Genomic DNA, 20,514 nt, shown 5'->3' with positions numbered 1-20,514 from the left:
TTCTTGTGTTCACTTCTCTTTAGTTTTTACTTCGATTTTTCTCCGGAGCTCCGGTGGTCGGAAAGTTGATCGGCGTCGGAAAACAAGTAGGATTATAAATTTATAATCACAATCGAGGTAAATTTGCTTTTTTCTCCTTAATTTTGCCCGTTGATCATTCATTTTTTCTGAATTTTCTGTGTTTTAATTAAAGTTTAATTTTTCCTGTGATTCTGTAGTTAAAGTTTGAAGCTTTGGGAAGTAGTTTGAGTTAGAGATGAAAATGGTGAACTTTTTTTTTACTTGGAATTGAAACCCCACCCCCCACCCCACCCCATAATTGGAAGAAAAATGTAGGGGTGAAAGTTGAATTTGGAGTTTTTTGTGATTTTGGAGTTGGTTTGAATGTGTATCTTTCTGGTTTTTATGTTTAAAGTTTGGAGCTTTTTTGCTTAGGGAAGTAGTTTGAGCTGGAGATGAAAACATGTTTTGTTTAATTTGGAATTGAAACAGAAAAATTTGTCTTGTTTGTTTGATTTTTGATAAGTCTGAAACTAATAAAATGAAAGAGGTTAGAATGATGACATTTTGTTCTATCATTATTGGAAGAAAGATGTAGATGTAGGGGTGAAAGTTGAATTTGGAGTTATTCATCTCTTTTATTTTATTAGTTTTATTTTTTTTTTTGATTTTTTTTTCTGTGGTTTTGGGAAGTTCAGCATATTGGTTTATGCTTTAAGTTTGGATTCTTTTGGCTTATGGTGATGTTTTGTTTTACTTGGAAATAAAAACCCCATATTTGGAAGAAAAATGTAGAGGGTCAAAGTTGAATTTGGAGCTTTTTTTCCTTCTTTTGTCTTGTTAGTTTTATTTTTCGACTAGTTCTTTTTTTTCTGTGATGGTGGTGTTGGTTGAAGGTTTATCTTGATGATTTATGTTTAGTGTTTGGAGCTTTTTTCTCCCAAATTTTAAACATAAACCAAGAAGATAAACTTTCAACCAACTCCAAAATTACAGAGAAAAAAAAGAAGCTAATCAAAAATAGAAATAATAAGAAAAATGAGAAAATAAAACTCCAATTTCAACTTTCACCACTACATTTTTTCTTCCAATTATAGGGGGTTCAATTTCAAGAAGAACAAAAGGTCACCGTTCTTATCTTTGTGCTGGAGATAAGAATAGTAACCTTTTGTTTTACTTGAAATTGAACCCCCTATAATTGGAAGAAAAATGTAGGGGTGACATCCATGAGGTCTCAGGTTGAATACCCCAAAGACAAAAAACACTAGGTGATTTCTTTCCATCTGTCCTAGCATTGTTAGATAGAGTTGTTTGGTACTTGTTGCTAGTGAAAGTGACAGGTATCTCGTGGAATTAGTTGAGGTGCATGCAAGCTGGTCTGGACACCAAGGTTATATAAAAAGAAGAGTTGAAAGTAGCTCACCCTGTGAGGCTACTTAGAAGAATTGATTTTTGATGTACCTAACCTTTTACATTTTTCATGTTTTGCAGTGTCTGTGGAGGTGTGGTTTGATTCTAGAAATCCTCGTGCAAAAATAATAAGTCGGATTGGAACTTTTCTGCTGTAGCTGCTTTGTCAGGAAAAATGATGGAGGCTCCAAAATCTTTTGGACTTACAGGCTTGAATCAAAACCTGTCGCAGAGCTTTTACCATAAGCTTGGCGAGGGGTCAAACATGTCTACAGAGAGTTATGGGATGAGCAATGCTGGAGGTTCTGTTGCAATGTCGGTGGATAACAGCAGTGTTGGATCAAATGATTCTCACACTCATATTTTAAACCACCAGGACAACCACATCCACAATAACTATTCTGTTGCTGCTAGCATAGTCAGGCGGAGAGTTTCTAGATTGAGCGATGATGCCCTCGCTCAAGCCTTGGTTGATCCTCAGTTTCCCACCATTGGGCTTGAAATTTATGATGAATGGACAATTGACTTGAGGAGGCTTACCATTGGACAAGCTTTTGCTCAAGGATCTTTCGGGAAACTGTATAAGGGAACTTATAATGGTGAAGATGTTGCCATCAAGCTTCTGGAGAGGCCAGAAAATGATCTTGATAGGGCTCATCTTATGGAGCAACAATTTCAGCAGGAGGTCATGATGTTGGCAAATTTGAAGCATCAAAATATAGTACGATTTATTGGTGCATGCCGTAAACCCATGGTGTGGTGTATTGTGACTGAATATGCAAGAGGGGGATCAGTGCGTCAGTTCCTCACAAGGCGGCAAAACCGAGCTGTGCCATTGAAGTTAGCAGTTAAGCAGGCCTTGCATGTGGCAAGGGGGATGGAGTATGTGCATGGCCTGAATCTGATTCACCGGGATCTGAAATCCGACAATCTGCTGATTGCTGCTGACAAGTCAATCAAGATTGCAGACTTTGGTGTTGCTCGAATTGAGGTGCTGACTGAAGGAATGACACCAGAAACTGGCACTTACCGCTGGATGGCTCCGTAAGCATCTAGACTCTTTAGCAGCCTTGTTAAATCTGGTGTCTTGATCCAGTTTGGGCTTATTGCCAAACCCTATAATAGAGCTCTCTCTGTCTGCATTACTTTCTGTATTTTATTTCTTTTTTAAAACTCCTCTGATATGTGTTACGTGAGTCGAGCATCTTTCAAAAAAAACCTCTCTACCTCCACGTGGGAAGGGTAAGGTCTGCTCTCAGTCTACCCACCCCAGACCCCACTGAGTGGGATTTCACTGGGTATGTTGTTGTTGTTGTAGCATGCTGGGTTCCCCTTTATGGAACAAAATTTTTTAGAACTAAAGTGAAAAGCATGGAGGTTGATGGGTTCAAGTCCTGTATGTCCTTTTGATGGCACCTCACTGACTCACTGATTGTGATTATATTTTCTATTGTATACGTGCTGTTGCTAGGAGGGAGAAATTATTTGTTTCAGTTAGCTTTTTAACATAGTTATGTGCCTGTTAATGAAGGTTAAAGAGTTGAGTGACTTTATTTTCTCTTTCAATTTTTTTCCCTCCTTTTCCTCTTCCTTCTTGTCCCTGATTTGTAACTTGATTCAAGTTAGTCACATCCAAGGGTGTGGCTTAGTTGTCAATGAAGTAGGTGCAAACCGTGGAGATTAGGGTTCAATCACACCAGAAGTGCTTTCTTCCCATATGCCTAAACCTTAAACCTTGGTGGGTATCTATTCATGTCTGTTTATTGATCCAAATAAATGGTAAAGTGCCTTAGTTGATAACTCCCAGCACCAACCACGTCATATTCCATGAACTTATCATCCCAAAGTCATTATTAACAGGAAAAGAACTAATCTTAAAAAAAAAATAGTTCTTTTTCTGTCAATAATCACTTTGAGCTGATAAGGTTCATGGAATATGACGTGGTTGGTGCTGGGAGTTATCAACTAAGGCACTTTACCATTTATTTGGATGCATTCTCCCCGATGAAGATGATAAGTTCTACATTGTGGTGGAAATTTTGGCCTTTTAACAGGCATCTTAGAGAAGCATGGGAGGCTTTACTTCAAATCTTAGAAGAGGCACAAAAACACTAGGTGATTTCACCTGATACTTGTGTTAGTGGGGTATTACAAGTACCTCATAAAATCATTGTCGGCATGCACTAGTGATCTTCGAGGATTTCTCGATTATCAAAAAGAAAAATCTAAATAAGTTCTATTCTTAGACATAATTAAGTTTCAACACTTTTATGCCTCCCAACTTATTTATGCAGTTGTTATAATTGATATATTTAAGCGACTAATTAATGGATTCAAAAACAAAAACTGGTTACACCATAACTCAAGTATGGCTCTTTTAGTTTCTTTGCTAGCTCTGAGTTGGAAAGAAGTTCGTTCTTCTTTGGCTGTTTCCGAAAGGAATTCCAGGAGAGGCCTTACAAAAACTAGACTCTACAACGATAATGTGATTCTCCACTGAGTTACTACATAGACTTTTTCCATCATAAGATCATCTCAATCTCTACGGAAAGGTAGAAGTGGAATATTTGGCTCAATCATCCATGAATCTAAATCATTTGTTGGAACCTTCGGTCATTCTTTACGGAGAGACCTCTTTTATAAAGCATAAAAAGCAACTAGGTGATGTTTCTAGAATCTACAACGATTATGTGGATTCTCCATTGAGTTGCTACGTAGACTTGTTCCATCCATAAGATTATCTCAATCTCTACGGAAACGTAGAAGTAAAATACTTGGCTCAATCTTCTCACGACCCTAAATCATTCGTTGTAACCTCCGAGCATTCTTTCTGGAGAGAAGTCTTATTAAAAGCAAAAGGCGATTCATGGAGTTTGAAGTGAAAAGCTAGGAGTGAAGCATGCAAGTTTTGGGGAAGTAAAAAGAAGTACCAAACACATACAAATTTAGTCATCTTCTCATGAACCTGAATCGTTTGTTGAAACCTCCAATTACCGAGAGTAGTGTTTTTCGAATCGAGAAATGCAAAAAATGGCAAGGTCCATGATTTTGAAGCAAAAAGAGAGAAGTGAAGCGCACTAGCTATAAGAAGTAAGTAATGCCAGACATAGAAGGATTTACTACTATAAAGATGCAATTAGAATAACTGATCTTTTCATCCAATTTACGGTAATATTGATATTAGTCTAGCTCCTCAAAGTCGAGATTCAAAAAAGTAGACCCTTTCATTAGGATCGTTTTACATGTCATTGTTTAAAGCCCACACTTCTCTGAAATGCATGGCTTCAAGTGGTAACCCTTACTTCAAATTGCTTAAAGCGATGGCTTTGAATAACACTGCAGGAGAGATGTGATACATGAAGAAATCAATCTCCGGTAAAAAGAATGATAAGAATGCCTTATTTGGTATTTAGTCTTACAACACGTGTTGCTAGACCTGATTTAACGAATGCCTTATATAAGTTGAAGTAAGTCTTTTAGAAACAAAGGGAGCATTAAAACCCCTTAGTAATCAATCAACATGAACAACTTGTTAAGTCAGGGAGAGCCTACGTCAGGCCGGTTATGACTTAGTATTCCCGACGTCTTACTTTTTGTGCCTCACATACTATGTTATACCGGTCCTTTGCATTACACACCCGTTGAAATGGGTGTGTCGTGGCTGTGTGTACTCTTTAAAATACACAAAAAAAATTAACAAAAAAAGAAAAATGCACGTACTTATAATGATACTCTCGTACAACTGATAAAATTCATACTCACAAATGAGGCCATACTTAGAAGCGGGTCTAGAATATGAAGTTTATGGGCTCCCAACGATCTCAAATTAAAAATAAAAAATTATTATAAGTGGTCAAAGGGAATCAGACCCTCAACGAGGAGGGCAACAAAGCATAAGCAAGTTCCATTATGCCGCTGGAGCAAGAGCTTACTTTGTTGGTAGATCCCAACAAATAGTTTTTATATATTTAATAGATTTTTTCAATAAAAATACAAAAGTTAGTGGATTCCCCAAAACCTACACCCGATACTCTAGGCCCACCCATGTCCAACAACAACAACAATGTACCCAGTGCAATCCTACAAGTGGGATTTGAGGAGGGTAGAATGTACGCAAATCTTACTTTTACCTTGTAGAGATAGAGAGGCTTATGAAAGACCCTCGTCTTTAAATAAACATGCCAAAACAGTTCAAAAGTGGGATAAAAATATGGGAGCAATCAGAACGACACGTAATGCAAAATGGGAAGTGTTACATGACAAACAAGAGAAAGAACGGTAACGAAAACAAAATAATGCATAATCAATGCACAAGAAACTACACGAGTAGTGCTAATACTACTGGTAAGAACACCATTGAAAGCCTATCTCGCAGGGAAGTGAGAGAATGCTTAATTACCAACTAACCTTCTACCCTAATATGCGACCTCCATACTCTCATATCTAACACCATGTCCTCAGTAAGATCCAGATGCACTCTATCTAATCACTTACTCCTAATACTTCATCGGCCTGCCTTTACCTCTCCTGGCATCTTCCACTACCAATTGCTCACACCTCCTCACTGGAGCGTCTACACTCCTCCTCCTCACATGTTCACTTAGTCTCACTTCCCTCATTTTGTCCAACATGGAGGCCACTCCTATCTTGTATCAGATATCTCAATTCTTAATCTTGTCTCTCTTAGTATGCCCGCACATCTACCTCAACATCCTCATCTCAACGACTTTCTTCTTCTGAACATGAGATTTCTTAATAGAACAACACTCAGCCCCGTAAAACATGGTCGGTCTAACGTCTACTCTGTAGAACTTTCCCGTCCATACTCCATATAATATGGATCACATAGTACCTTTAGTTGCTGAAGAAGTAATATTTGAAACATTTCAAAATTTTGGATTTCTCTACTAGAATTCATTACCTCTAAGAATGATAGGAAAAACGAATGTATCAAATCTATTTAGGGGGAATGGGTGTCCACATGGGCTTGATTTGCCAAGTCTGTTCATATGTATTATGGAACACCAAATTAATTTTAGAAGTAATGCATAATTAGTACGTAAGAATATATTTTACAATTTGTTTTATGTATTGCGGTGCATGTATAGGCTGACTATTGTATCAATTCATGCATTTGCGCTTGATTGTTTAACTGTTGAAAATCTTTGTTTTATTGATATCTATCAGAAGATCTCCTTGGTTGGCTCAATCTGACATAGAAGGTGCAAAATAATGACAACGAAGATAATTATACTTCAATTTGCTTAGTTTATTGTTCCATTGATACATGGGGTTTTCCTGTATTTAGAGTCTTATTTAAGAATGGGTATATTTAGTGAATCTTTCGAGAAATTTTTTCTTATCATGATTTTCCTGGAGTCTTTAGGATTCTGCTCTTGGAAGTTCAGTTATTTGTTTCTCAGGCATATATGGCAGTTAGAATTTAAACCTTGAATTAGATCACCATTTCAGGATGAGAGAGAGAATATGGTATAGATTGATTGCTTTATCCAGTTTATGAGTATGGATTACTGATGATAGAACTGGCATTTCTTGATTTCCTTTGTCCCGGACAGAAGTATCACCATTAGTTTCTGTTTAGTTTTGCTCCTTACATAATGTTGGAGACGAAAGTATATTCTTTATAAGCTAAGAGAGTTGGAGATTAAGCTTTTGATTTCTTGAGATAATGTGACAAACTGAGAAGTTTCCATTTCTATTAGGACATTTCTTTCAGACTTGAATCAAAGTAAGTTTTCATGTCTGCCTGAAATATTGTTGAAATGCTTGCGATCAGAAAGGATTTAGGAGGTTGACCTTGTGAGTGGTGATAATTTTGGTGACCTAGTGCAGTCGTGAAACACCACATCCCTGCGATGGTGGATGATGTAGCAGTGCAATATAGTTCTTCTCTGTGTGATAATAGGCTAGTATGCATGCTAGACTTTCCTTGGCGTAATAGACAGAAGAATCTGCTTGCATTTGTTAATTTGATGTGATAATGAATGATCTTGCCAAAAAGAAAATGATATTGAGCGATCTTTGCCAAAACAGGTGGGGATCGGATCTCAATATCTGGTAAAACTCGTATACGTGCAGCCAGTCTCTGACATTTGATTCTGATTGACTGAGAAATGAAGTTACTTTTCAAGTTCACTCTTGAGAAATTAGTTATTCACATTCTGCAGATCCTATCTTGTTTAACATTGTGAATTTTTTGGCTAGTGTGTCTGGTTTCTTCTCTTTTCAGTAAAAGAAAAACGATGTTCAAAGTTGTTAGCATCTGTGTTTCGTTGTGGACCGCTAAGTGTTTGACTTTGTTTTGTAGGGAGATGATCCAGCACCGGTCATACACCCAGAAAGTTGATGTTTATAGTTTTGGCATTGTTCTGTGGGAGCTCATAACTGGGTTGCTTCCTTTCCAGAACATGACTGCTGTGCAGGCTGCTTTTGCTGTTGTCAACAAAGGCGTCCGTCCAACAATCCCCATTGATTGTTTGCCTGTCTTATCTGATATCATGACCTGCTGCTGGGATTCTGACCCCGATAATAGGCCAACTTTCTCTCAGGTGGTCAAGATGCTTGAGGCAGCTGAGACAGAAATCATGACTAATATCAGAAAGGCACGTTTCAGGTGCTGCATTCATCCTACGGCTACAGGTTGATTCGGGAAAGAGGAAACTGGAGGCAAAAAAATGTTGAATGGCAAAACTGATTTTGAGTCTGCCATGTGTATCTATCAGGCACAATTTCTTTTCAGATAGAAAAAGGGTTATAGTTATGAGAAAAAACTAAACATTTCTCTGTTGTATTTTGTTTCTTTTCTTTAAACTCTGGATTTAAGACAACGACTAGTTGTTAATACAGGATATCTGATGTGCATCTATGCATGTCAGATTTTGGCTCTGTGTTTGCTGAATTTGTTCAAAGTTATATCAGGTTCTGAATTATATGAAATGCTCATCTATTCCCGCAGCCTCGTTTTTTTGTGTTATACTCTGATAGTTGTATCAGTGCAGCAGACATATAGGTACAGGAGAAATACAAATTGCCTCCAGAGAAGTATGGCACATCTAAGCCTCTGGTAAGTGTGCAAATTTGCAGAATTTTCTGTATTGAAGTATGGTAGCTTTTCAGATTGTATTGTTTTGATTTTGAGGTCACTATTTGGGGAGTTCCACTTGTGGTATTTGAAATTCTATGACAATGACTATTTTACCATTACAAGGGTTGGAAAGTTATCCTACTTCCCCATCCTTTGATTTTACTATTATTTATTATTTTCTTTGCTTCAGTTATCTTATTACTTATTGTTGCTACTGTTCTTTTCTTCATTATCCTGTTAGTGTATTTTCTTGTCTTTTGTGATATGGTTTGCTTAAGCTGAGGGTCTATCGGAGAAAGTCTCTCTACTTTCACAAGGTAGGATAAGACTTTATACACATCACGCTCTTTCTGACTCCACTTGTGGAATTTCACTGGGTATGTTGTTGGTGTTGATGTTGATGTTGAAGGCTTGGAAAATATGTATTTTTACTTGATATTATACTCATCGAAGATAGTAGATAACTAATAAAACATTTGAGGTACGTACAAATTTGATAGAACACATAGATTAGTGATCATGAATTAGGCTTTATTTACAAACCCACTGTTATCTGTTTTGGGGTTTTCTAGTTCCATACGTCATGGCAAGGATCCATTATTTTAGTGTAATGCTGATATGATTAGACGGTAAATTCGGAAAGATAAAATTAGGAATGTAGATATTTGAAAAAAGTATGAGTGGTTTTTTATGATAGACAAGAAGTGAGATTAAGATAGTTCAAACATATGAAGAGAAGATGTGCAAATACACACACCATTGATCGGGGGAGAAGTGATTATAGATAGGACAAAATGCATTTTTAGCTTATAGAGGACATGATCTTAGAAACGAAGTTATGAAGATCATAGATATTAGGGTAGTAAAATGTTAGTAGGTAGTTGAGTGTCATCTCACTTTCTTATAGAATAAGCTTGGTGGTAATTTGGTGCACCATATCTGTTTCCTCGTTCATTGGCAGTAGCATTATTTTTGTTAATTCCGTTGTCTCATGCACTTCAACTATCACATTATTTGACTGTTGTTACTATTCCTTGTTTTTCAAATACTATGCAATGCTTCTTTTTATTTATTTATTTATTATGTCCTCTTTACTTTTGTATATGTTTTCTTAATCAAACTGCTTTAATATGTGTTGTTTGAGTCGAGGGTCTTTTGAAAGTGACCTTTCTAACTGGTGTGTGTATATTCTGCCCTTTTTGGACCCCAAATTGCTTTAGTATGCGTATTGAGTCGAAGGTCTTTCGAAAATGACCTTTCTATTTGGTGTGCTTGTATTTTACCATTTCGGATCCCATTTATAAGATTATGCGAAATATGTTGTTGATGGTATCGTCATAAAATTTAAGGGATCAAAATGTATAAGAAAATAACTTAGGTGGGTGCAAAAGCCATCATATAATTCATATACATTTGAATGCAAAGAGAAGTCGAAAAGCTAACGACGTCGTTGAAAGTGATAGGCTTTTGGCCTTAAACGGTGGTTTAGCACGGCGATTCCTAGGGTTTAGGCCGTAGAAGACGACGGAGTAAGATGAAGCCGGTAGTAAGAACAGCAGTGTCGAACGGACCTCTAATTTCATGGCTCAGTATGAGAAGGATGAATGCAACATCGGTGACCGCGTAAATACTCTCTTTCTCTCTGTATATATATTATATAGTTGTTATTTAATCGTTTTTTTCGTCAGTTTTCTGATTATGTTATTTTGGTCTTTGATTATCTGAGCAATTTTAATTATGAGGTTGTTAACTTGCAATTGGCTTCAAAATAGTTGTTTGTTTCAATGCAAATTAAAAAAGCACCTAAAATTACAGATATCTAGACTTATTGTAGAGATTCATTTCATGAAGTTGGTTAAAAATTAGATTTTTTTCATGGAAATGTTGCTGCTGATGTTATTTTGGTTTCTGAATTCAAGGGTTCTAAATTATGAGCTTGTAAACTAGTAATATGACTCCAAAATGGTTGTTTCTTTCAATGAGGAATAAGGAAGCAACCAAAATCATGAGCTTGTAAACTAGTAATATTACTCCAAAATGGTTGTTTCTGTCAATGAAGAATAAAGAAGCAACTAAAATTATGCATCCCTAGACTCGTTGTGGAGTTCCATTTTTATCTAAATTCTTAGTTGGCGATGTGTTCCTATCTTCTGTGCTTGTAATCTGTTTATGATGAGTACATGAAATTGGTGAATTTTCCTTATTTTCAGTTGAAGTTTTGTTAATAATGTTATTACCCAGTCTCAACTATGGATATAAAAGGGGTCTACGGTAGGTTATAGTCTAATTATGCAAAGCGTATGAAGACTAAATTAGAGTGGCACTGGTTAAGAGGCTTTCCATTATGGACTGTAATTACTTTGGGGTCGTGTTGTGGTTGATTCTTTAATGGCATTTTGAATTATATATTTACACCTTGAATATTTGGAAGTATGATATATGAAATACACTTCTAGTCATGAGTTTGAGAAAGAAGGAGAGTGGTGGGCTATAAGTTTCTAGGGAAGGGAAAGATGTGCAGATTCAAATATAAATGTGATTCATCCAACCACTAATTTTGTTTATTTATTTTTTCTTCTTATTTATTAGTAATTTCTAAAACTCAAAGTGGAAACATTCATTAAACCTTGCTTAGGATATTTGATTTGTCCAACATCAAATTTGCCTTGTTGTTCTTCTTATTTATTAGTAATTTCTAAAACTCAAAGTGGAAACATTCATTAAACCTTGCTTAGGATATTTGATTTGTCCAACATCAAATTTGCCTTGTTGTTCTTCTTATTTATTAGTATTTTCCTTAAATTCAAAGTGGAAAAAATCATTAAATATAACTTATGATATTTGACTCGTCCAACCACCAAATTTGCCTTGTTTTTTTTCCTTAAATTTGAAGTGGAAAAATTCATTAATTCTAGCTTACAATATTTGATTCGTCCAACCATCAAATTTGTTTTACGTTCCTTCTTATTTATTACTAATTTCTTAAATTCAATGTGGAAAAATTCATTAAATCTAGCTTACAATATTTGATTCGTCCAACCACCGAATTTGTCTTGTGTTTCTTCTTATTTATTCCTACTGCTTTTAATTTAAAGTGGAAAAATTTATTAAAACTAGCTTTATTGTGGTAATTATGATTATATTCCTTCAATCCAAAGTGGAAAAAATCATTAAATCTAACTTGTATCTACAACCAAATACATTCACATTTCAAAGTCACATTTGTAGTGTGAATTTTATCCACACTCCAAATTCACATTTTTGGTGTGAACTTATTACCTGATTAACTAGAGTTAAAATAAAGGAAAATCTCAAGCACATGTATTTCGTTTGATGTTTACTAAGCTTTTAAATAATTAAGAACATTTATAATCAATAATAGGAGAACATTTTAAAATTTATCCTCCTATTTATTGCTTGACAAAGTAATTTTTTTTTCTTTCAAAATTTGAACTGAAAGTATATAATAAAAACACTATTTCATGTGTTCAGATGTTCAATTGAAATAAACCATAATTCAAGTGTCAAAATGAAATTTATTGAACACTTAAAACAATTCTAATACAAGTAGGCCCCACATAAACTCTTACTCTCACATGTAACTTGTGATTGAGTACACCATATGCAAAAAAAGACAAAAATAAATAAATAGAGATTTTCTCTTCTTTTAGCTAAAAATAATTCTTTACTTTTCATACATTACTCTCTTTGTGTGTTCTTTTTTTCTCGTGTTCACTTCTCTTAGTTTTTACTTCAATTTTTCTTCAGAGCTCCAGTGGTCGGAAAATTAATCGGCATCAGAAAACACGTAGAGTCATCACATTCTTCATATACCTCAGTTCCGAGAATAGAAGTTGTTCATTTTCTTTCTGTACGCAATTCAAATCGAGGTAAATTTACTTTTTTCTCTTTGATTTTGCCTTTGATCGTTCATTTTTATGAATATGCTATGTTTCAATTAAAGTTTAACACTAGGTGATTTCTTTCCATTTGTCCTACCCTTGTTAGATAGAGTTGCTTGGTACTTGTTGCCGGTGAGAAGTGACAGGTACCCCCTGGAATTAGTCGAGATGCACGCAAGCTAAGCCTGTACACCACTCTTATTAAAAGAAGATTTGAAATAGGTGTAATTTTTTCTCGGACGTCCTTTTAGATCTATTTTTTTTGACAAGTTTAGCCTTTTTCTTTATTTCTATAATTTGGAGTTCTGCTGAAAGTTTTATCTTCCTGCACTATGTTTGAATTTTGGATTTTTTTTTTTTGCCTTGGGAAGTTTGATCTGGAGATAAAAATGCCGTTGTTTTTTTCTTCTTAGGAAACCCCCTATAATTGGAAGAAAATTGTAGTGGTGAAAGTTGAAATTGGAATTTTTTTCCTTCTTCATATTAGTTCTATTTTGAGATAATTGCTGCCTACCTCTAGTATGCTTATCATCATACTAGGTTGATTTATCAAAGAAAAATCTGAGTGGGTTAGTCATCAAAGAGGAAACAGGGTTACTCACTTTCACAAGCGTTTGACCTTGTCAGTCTACATAGAAGAATTGATTTTTGATGAACCTAACCATTTCCATTTTTATGTTTTGCAGGGCTGTGGAGGTGCGGCTTGATTTTAGAAATCTTTATGCACAATAAATAAGTTGGATTGAAGCTTTTCTGTTGTAGCTGCTTTATCAGAAAAAATATTGAGGCTCCAAAATTTGTTGGACTTGTAGACTTGAATCAAAACCTGTCGCAAAATTTTTATCATAAGCTTGGTGAGGGGTCAAACATGTCTATTGAAGGTTATGGAATGAGCAATGCTGGTGGTTCTGGTGCAATGTCGGTGGATAACAGCAGTGTTGGATCAAATGATTCACACACTCATATTCTAAACCAGCAGGGTAATCACATCCACAATAACGATTCTGTTGCTGCTAGCGTAGTCAGGGGGAGAGTTACTAGGTTGAGCGATGATGCCCTTGCTCAAGCCTTGGTTGATCCTCAATTCCCCACTATTGGGCTTGCGATTTATCATGAGTGGACAATTGACTTGAGGAGGCTTACCATTGGACAAGCATTTGCTCAAGGATCTTTTGGGAAACTCTATAAGGGAACTTATAATGGTGAAGATGTTGCCATCAAGCTTCTAGAGAGGCCAGAACATGATCTTGAGAAGGCTCACTTTATGGAGCTGCAATTTCATCATGAGGTCAAAATGTTGGCAAATTTGAAGCATCCAAATGTAGTACGATTTATTGGTGCATGCCGTAAACCCATGGTGTGGTGTATTGTGACTGAATATGCCAGAGGGGGATCAGTGCGTCAGTTCCTCACGAGGCGGCAAAACCGAGCTGTGCCATTGAGGTTAGCAGTTATGCAGGCCTTGGATGTGGCAAGGGGGATGGAGTATGTGCATGGCCGGAATCTGATTCACCGAGATCTGAAATCCGACAATCTACTGATTGCTGCTGACAAGTCAATCAAGATTGCAGACTTTGGTGTTGCTCGAATTGAGGTGCTGACTGAAGGAATGACACCAGAAACTGGCACTTACCGCTGGATGGCTCCGTAAGCATCTAGACTCTTTAGCAGCCTTGTCAAATCTGGTGTCTTGATCCAGTTTGAGTTTATTGCCAAACTGTATAATAGAGCTCTTAAGCTTTTTATCCTATTCTTGTGGGCTATTTTTTCTCTGTCTGCATTACTTTCTGTAATTTTTTTTCAAAATTGCTTTGATATGTGTTTCTTTAGCCAAGCATCTTACGGAAACAACCTCTCTTCTTCCACGAGGGCAGGCTAAGGTCTGCTTTCTCTCTACCCACCCCAGACCCCACTGAGTGGGATTTCACAGGGTATGTTGTTGTTGTAGCATGCTGAATTCCCTTTATGGAATAAATTTTATTAGAACTGAAGTGAAGAGCATGGTGGTTGATGGGTTCAAGTCCTGTATGTCCTTTTGATGCCACCTCACTGATTGTGATTGTATTTTCTATTGTATACCTAGTGTTTCTTCCAGTTAACTTCTTAATTTAGTTCTGTACCTGTTAATGAAGGATAAAGAGTTGATTGACTTTACTTTCTCTTTCAATTCCTTTCCCTCCTTTTCCTTTTCCTTCTTGTCCATGACTTGTAACTTGATTCAAGTTAGACACACTCAAGGGTGTCACTTAGTTGTCAATGAAGTAGGAGCAAACCTTTGGAGATTAGGGTTCAATCATCCCAGAGACAGAAAACACCAAGTGTTCTCTTCCCATATGCCTAAACCTTAAACCTTTGTGGGTATAGTTACCCGAAATCGAGATGCATGCAAGTTGGATTGGATACCATTTTCAGAAAGAGTAAAATTGCATATATCTGAAAATGGGTCTAGGATATTAACTACCACACTGGGTTCACTTTCAGGATGTGTCTGAGAGATATGAACCACAATTCTATTCTTATTGAATATGTAGATGAAAGTTCTATGGGAAGTATATTATCTCTTTCTCTCCTTTGTGAGTGTCGACCTTCCAGCATCATCTTTAGCATCACCTCTTTCTTCAAAGCAGTGAGGCTATTTTGGAAATAATGTATGGGTAAGAAAGAGAATGGGGAGGTGCGATTCACCAGAGATCTCTCTCTTTATAGGATGACATACATCCACAAGAGTCGCATTGTTTGTTGCTGCTGGAGAAACTTAAAAAGAGCAAGGGAATGACATGTCTACCAGAAACATTTCTTGTTTAGAGTGGAAGTTGGTTGCCGAATGAAAGTTTTTAAGTTGTTAGTAGTTGAACAGCATTCCTGTTTGCTTGGCTCGTGCTAACTTTCTCAAAGCACTGAAATGAATCAGTTAAAGAAGGATTGTTTAGGACATGTTATTTGGACATACACTGGTGTCTCTGGAATCTGCAGGGCTCTTGTTAACTTTCTCAAAGCACTGAAATGAATCAGTTAAAGGAGGCCTGTTTAGGACAATTTAATTGGACATACACTAGTGTCTCTGGAATCTGCAGGTAGATTTTAAGTTGTGCAGGTGGAAGTCATTGCTCTGTTGGAGGATGGCAAAACAAAACATCGATTTTTTTTTATGACAAAGGAAACCCGCAGCTGCTATCCATTGGGTGTGTACACGGTAAAACCCCCGCTCCTATGCAATAACTCACAAAATTCGGAAGAGAGGTAACCTGCACAAGGCAAGCTCGGTGCGACGAGCTTGACCCAGAAGACAAACCCCTTGCTTTTGCTGGTAAGGGGTTTTGAACTTGAGACCTCCAAAATGGAAGTCCCAAGCTCAAACCACTAGGCCACCCCAAAGGGTAACTGACATATCTATTCTGATGTTTTTGGAAGGAATTCTAGGAGGGCCTTACAGAAACTAGACTCTACAACGATAATATGATTCTCCGCTGAGTTACTACATAGACTTTTTTCATCATTAGACAATCTCTACAGAAAGGTAGAAGTGGAATATTTGGTTCAATCTTCAATGAATCTAAATCATTTATTGGAACCTTCACTATTCTTTAGGAAGAGGCCTCTTTAAAAGCATAAAAAGCGACAAGGTGATGTTTCTATAATCTACAACGATTATGTGGATTCTGCATTGAGTTGCTACATGGACTTGTTCCGTCCATAAGACTATTTCAATCTCTATGGAAAGGTAGAAGTGGAATACATGGCTTAATCTTCTCATATTAAAAGCAAAAAACGATCCATGGAGTAAAAAGCTTGGAGTGAAGCATACAAGTTATGGAAAAGTATAATGAAGTACTATCCACAAAGAAATTTAGTAATCTTCTCATGAACTTGAAACATTTGTTGAAACCTCTAATTATTGAGAGTACTGTTATTAGAAGCGAGAAACACAAAAAGCGACAAAGTCCATGGAGTTTGAAGCAAATAGCGAGAAGTGAAGCACAATGGCTATAAGAAGTAAGTAATGCCGAACATAAAAGGATTTAGTACAATAAAGATGCAAATAAAATAAATGGTTTTTGCATCTAGTTTACTTAATATTGATATTGATCTTGCTCTTCAAAGTCGAGATTCAAAAAAGTAGATCCTTTCTCGTTAGGATCATTTCGCACGTCATTGTTTAAAGCAGTGCAAGGCTTCAAGAAGTAATCCCATTCTTCAAATTGCTTTAAGCGATGGCTTTGAATAATAATGTGGGAGAGATGTTGTGACACATGATGAAATCAATGCCCAGTAAGAAGAATGATAAGAATGCCTTATTTGGTATTAAGTCTTACAACACGTGTTGCTAGACCTGATTTGACAAATGCCTTATATAAGTTGAAGTAGATCTTTTAGAAACAAAAAGAGCATGAAAACCTCATAATGATCAATCAATTAGTATAACTTGTTAAATTACGGAGATCCTACGTCAGGCCGATTATGACTTAGTATTTCTGACATCTAACTTTTAGTGCCTCACATACTATGTTGTATCGGTCCTTTGCATTACATACATGTTAAAATGGGTGTGTCATGGTTGCGCGTACTCTTCAAAATACACAAATAATTTACAAAAAAATGCACGTACCTATAATGATACTTACATCTGATAAAATTCATACTCAAGGACGAGTCCAGACAAGAAGATTTAGGATTTAAAGTTAATCGGTTCCCAATGATATCAAGTTCAAAAAGTAAATTATTATATGTGCCCAAGGGGAATCGAGCCTTCAATGAGGAGGGCAATAAAGCTCAAGCAAGTTCCCATTTATGCCGCTGGACCAAGAGCTTACTTTGTTAGTAGATCCCAACAAATAGTTTTATATATTTAATTGACTGGATTCCACAAAACCTACACATGATACTTTAGGTCCGCCCTTGTTCAATAGCAGCAACAACATACTCGGTGCAATCCCACATGTGGGGTTTGGGGAGAGTAGAGTGTATGCAAATGTTACCCTTAACTTGTTGAGATAAAAAGGTTTGTTCTGAAAGACCCTCAACTTTAAATAAAACTGCCAAACAGTTTGCAAAAGGGAATACAAATATTCGGAGCAATCACAATGACACATTTATGTAAAATGGCAAGTGTTACATAACAAACAAGTGAAATAATGCAATAATCGACACACAAAAAACTTCAAGAGTAGTGCTAATACTACTGATAAGAATACCAGTGAAAGCCTATCTCGCAAAGAAGCAAGAGAATGCTCAATTACCAACTAACCATTTACCCTAATACACGACCTCTATACTCTCCTATCAAATGCCATGTCCTCGGTAAGATCTAGATGCACTCCGTCTAATCACTTCCTCCCAATACTTCTTCGGCTCGACTTTACCTCTCTTGACGTCCTCCCTTGCCAACAACTCACACCTCCTCACTGAGGCGTCTATACTCCTCCTCCTCCTCACGTGTCCAAATCATCTTAGTTTCACTTCCCTCATCTTGTCCAACATGGAGGCCACTCCTACCTTGTGTCGAATATCTCCATTCTTAATCTTGCCACTCTTAGTATGCCCACACACCCACATCAATATCCTCATCTGAACGATTTTCTTCTTCTGAACTCGAGATTTCTTAATAGGCCAACACTCCGCCTCATAAAACGTGGTCGGTCTAACCACTACTCTGTAGAACTTACCCATCTATACTCCATATAATATGGATTTCATGTTATTTTAGTTGTGGAAGAATAAGTATATTTGAAACATTTTGGATTTCTCCACTAAAACTCATCACCTCTAAGAATGATAGAAAAAACGAAAGCATCAAATCTATTTAGGTGGCACGGGTGTCCACATGTGCTTGATTTGCCAAGTTTGTTAATATGTACTATGAAACGCCAAATTAATTTTAGAAGTATGCATTAGGTATGTAAGAATATATTTTACTATTTGTTTTATGTATTACGGTGCATGTATAGGCTGACTGTTGTATTGATTCATGCATTAGCGCCTGATTGTTAAACTGTTGAAAATTTATTGACATCTATTGGAAGATCTTCTTGGTTGGCACAATTTGACCTAGAGGCTGCAAAAATTATGACAACTAAGAAAATTACTTCATTTTGCTCACTTTATTGTTCTACTGATACATGGGGTTTTCCTGTATTTAGGGGTCGTTTGGTGTGAGGGATAAAAATAAATAGTCCTGGGATAAAAAAACATGGGATTAAATTTTGGTGTCTTGTTTGGTTGCCATGTTTGGGATAACTTATCCCACTATTTATACCATAGTGATGGGATAAGTTATCCCATATACATGGTGGAATAAGTAATCTCAGGATAACTAATCTCAGGATAATTAATCATGGGATAACTTGTTCCCAACCAAATGACCCCTTAGAGTCTTATTTAAGAGTTGGTATATTTAGTGACTCTTTTGAGAAAAAAATTTCAAATCACGATTTTCCTTAGGATTGTGCTCTTAGAAGTTCAGTTATTTGTGTCTCAGGCATATATGGCAGTTAGAATTTAAACCTTGAATTAGATCATCAATTCAGGTTGGTTTAGAGAATATGGTATAGAGTTAAATAAATCCCTTTCAATCTGGTGGAGATTGATTGCTATATCCAGTTGAGTGTAGATTACTGATGATAGAACTGGCATTTTTTTATTTCTTTTGACCTGGACAGAAGTATCACCATCAGTTTCCGTTTGGGTTTGTACCTTACACAATGTTAGAGAGGAAAGCATATTCCCTATAAGCTAAGTGAGTTGGAGATTAAGCTTTTGTTTTCTTGAGATAATGTGATAACTGGAGAAGTTTCGATTTCTAATATGACATTTCTTTCAGACTTGATCAAAGATATGTGTTCATGTCTGCCTGAAATATTTTCGAAATGGTTGCGATCAGAAAGGATTTAGGAGGTTGACCTGGTGAGTGGTGGTAATTTTATAGTCTTCTCTGTGTGATAATAGGCTAGTATGCATGAATGACTTTCCTTGGGGAAATAGACAAAAAATAATATGCTTGCTTTTGTTAATTTGATGTGATAATGAAAGATCTTGCCAAAACAGGTGTGGATCGAATCTCAATATCTGGTAAAACTCGAATACGTGCAGCCAGTCTGACTCTTTGTATAATTCTAGTATGCTCAAATTTTTATTCTGATTAACTGAGAAATGAAGTTACTTTTCAAGTTTACTCTTGAGAAATTAGTTATTCACATTCTGCAGATCCTATCCCGTTTAACTTTGTGAATTATTGGCAAGTGTGTCTGGTTTCTTCTCTTTTCAGAAAAAAGAAAAATGGATGTTCAAAGTTGTTAGCAATAGCATCTGTGTTTCGTTGTGGATCGCTAAGCGTTTGACTTTGTTTTGTAGGGAGATGATCCAGCACCGGCCATACACCCAGAAAGTTGATGTTTATAGTTTTGGCATTGTTCTGTGGGAGCTCATAACAGGGTTGCTTCCTTACCAGAGCATGACTGCTGTGCAGGCTGCTTTTGCTGTTGTCAACAAAGGCGTCCGTCCAACAATCCCCATTGATTGCTTGCCTGTCTTATCTGATATCATGACCTGCTGCTGGGATTCTGACCCCGATAATCGGCCAACTTTCTCTCAGGTGGTCAAGATGCTTGAGGCGGCTGAGACAGAAATCATGACTAATATCAGAAGGGCACGTTTCAGGTGCTCCCCTCATCCTACGGCTACAGGGTAAGAGGAAACTGGAGGCAACTGATTTTGAATGGCAAAACTGATTTTGAGTCTGCCATGTGTATCTATCAGGCACAATTTCTTTTCAGACAGAAAAAAGGGTTATAGTTGTGAGAAAAAACTAAACATTTCTCTGCTGTATTTTGTTTCTTTTCTTTAATCCGTGTATTTAAGATGGTGACTAGTTGGTAACACAGGATATCTGATGTGCATCTATGCATGTCAGATTATGGCTGTATTTGCTGAATTTGTTCAAAGTTATATCAGGTTCTGAATTATATATGAAATGCTCATCTATTGTATTTTCTTTTCATACCTTATTGTAATATGCTTTACTTAAGTCGAGGGTCTATCGAAACAACCTCTCTACTTTCACAAGGTAGGGTTAAGGTTGTGTAAACACCACCCTCTTCAGAC

The 20,514-nt window shown here is 36.6% G+C and overlaps 2 protein-coding genes across 2 annotated transcripts; both read left to right on the top strand.

Annotated features, from left to right (window-relative positions):
• Positions 1-8,367, top strand: LOC102603599 (serine/threonine-protein kinase HT1-like). The gene is made up of 3 exons (XM_006345179.2): positions 1-117; positions 1,492-2,454; positions 7,739-8,367. Exons 2-3 carry the CDS (start codon positions 1,586-1,588, stop codon positions 8,073-8,075), a joined length of 1,206 nt encoding a protein of 401 aa, XP_006345241.1. The 5' UTR covers positions 1-117; positions 1,492-1,585; the 3' UTR covers positions 8,076-8,367.
• A 1,555-nt stretch (positions 8,368-9,922) lies between these two features.
• On the top strand, positions 9,923-20,379 carry LOC102603260 (serine/threonine-protein kinase HT1-like). Its single transcript, XM_006345178.2, has 4 exons — positions 9,923-10,138; positions 12,284-12,405; positions 13,104-14,064; positions 19,765-20,379. The coding sequence occupies exons 3-4, from the start codon at positions 13,286-13,288 to the stop codon at positions 20,099-20,101; spliced, it is 1,116 nt and encodes a 371-aa protein (XP_006345240.1). The 5' UTR covers positions 9,923-10,138; positions 12,284-12,405; positions 13,104-13,285; the 3' UTR covers positions 20,102-20,379.
• Positions 20,380-20,514: the final 135 nt, after the last annotated feature.

Source organism: Solanum tuberosum, unplaced genomic scaffold (assembly GCF_000226075.1).
Source record: "Solanum tuberosum cultivar DM 1-3 516 R44 unplaced genomic scaffold, SolTub_3.0 scf00063, whole genome shotgun sequence".
Lineage (NCBI taxonomy): Eukaryota > Viridiplantae > Streptophyta > Magnoliopsida > Solanales > Solanaceae > Solanum > Solanum tuberosum.
This window is presented reverse-complemented; position numbering and strand designations above follow the sequence as displayed.

What these genes read in the sequence shown, in the direction of transcription:
- LOC102603599 (XM_006345179.2), top strand. Translation starts at nt 1,586, where the DNA reads ATGATGGAGGCTCCAAAATCTTTTGGACTTACAGGCTTGAATCAAAAC. An exon ending in ACTTACCGCTGGATGGCTCC is followed by an intron (nt 2,455 to 7,738) that starts GTAAGCATCTAG and finishes TTTGTTTTGTAG; the next exon opens with GGAGATGATCCAGCACCGGT.
- LOC102603260 (XM_006345178.2), top strand. Translation starts at nt 13,286, where the DNA reads ATGTCTATTGAAGGTTATGGAATGAGCAATGCTGGTGGTTCTGGTGCA. An exon ending in ACTTACCGCTGGATGGCTCC is followed by an intron (nt 14,065 to 19,764) that starts GTAAGCATCTAG and finishes TTTGTTTTGTAG; the next exon opens with GGAGATGATCCAGCACCGGC.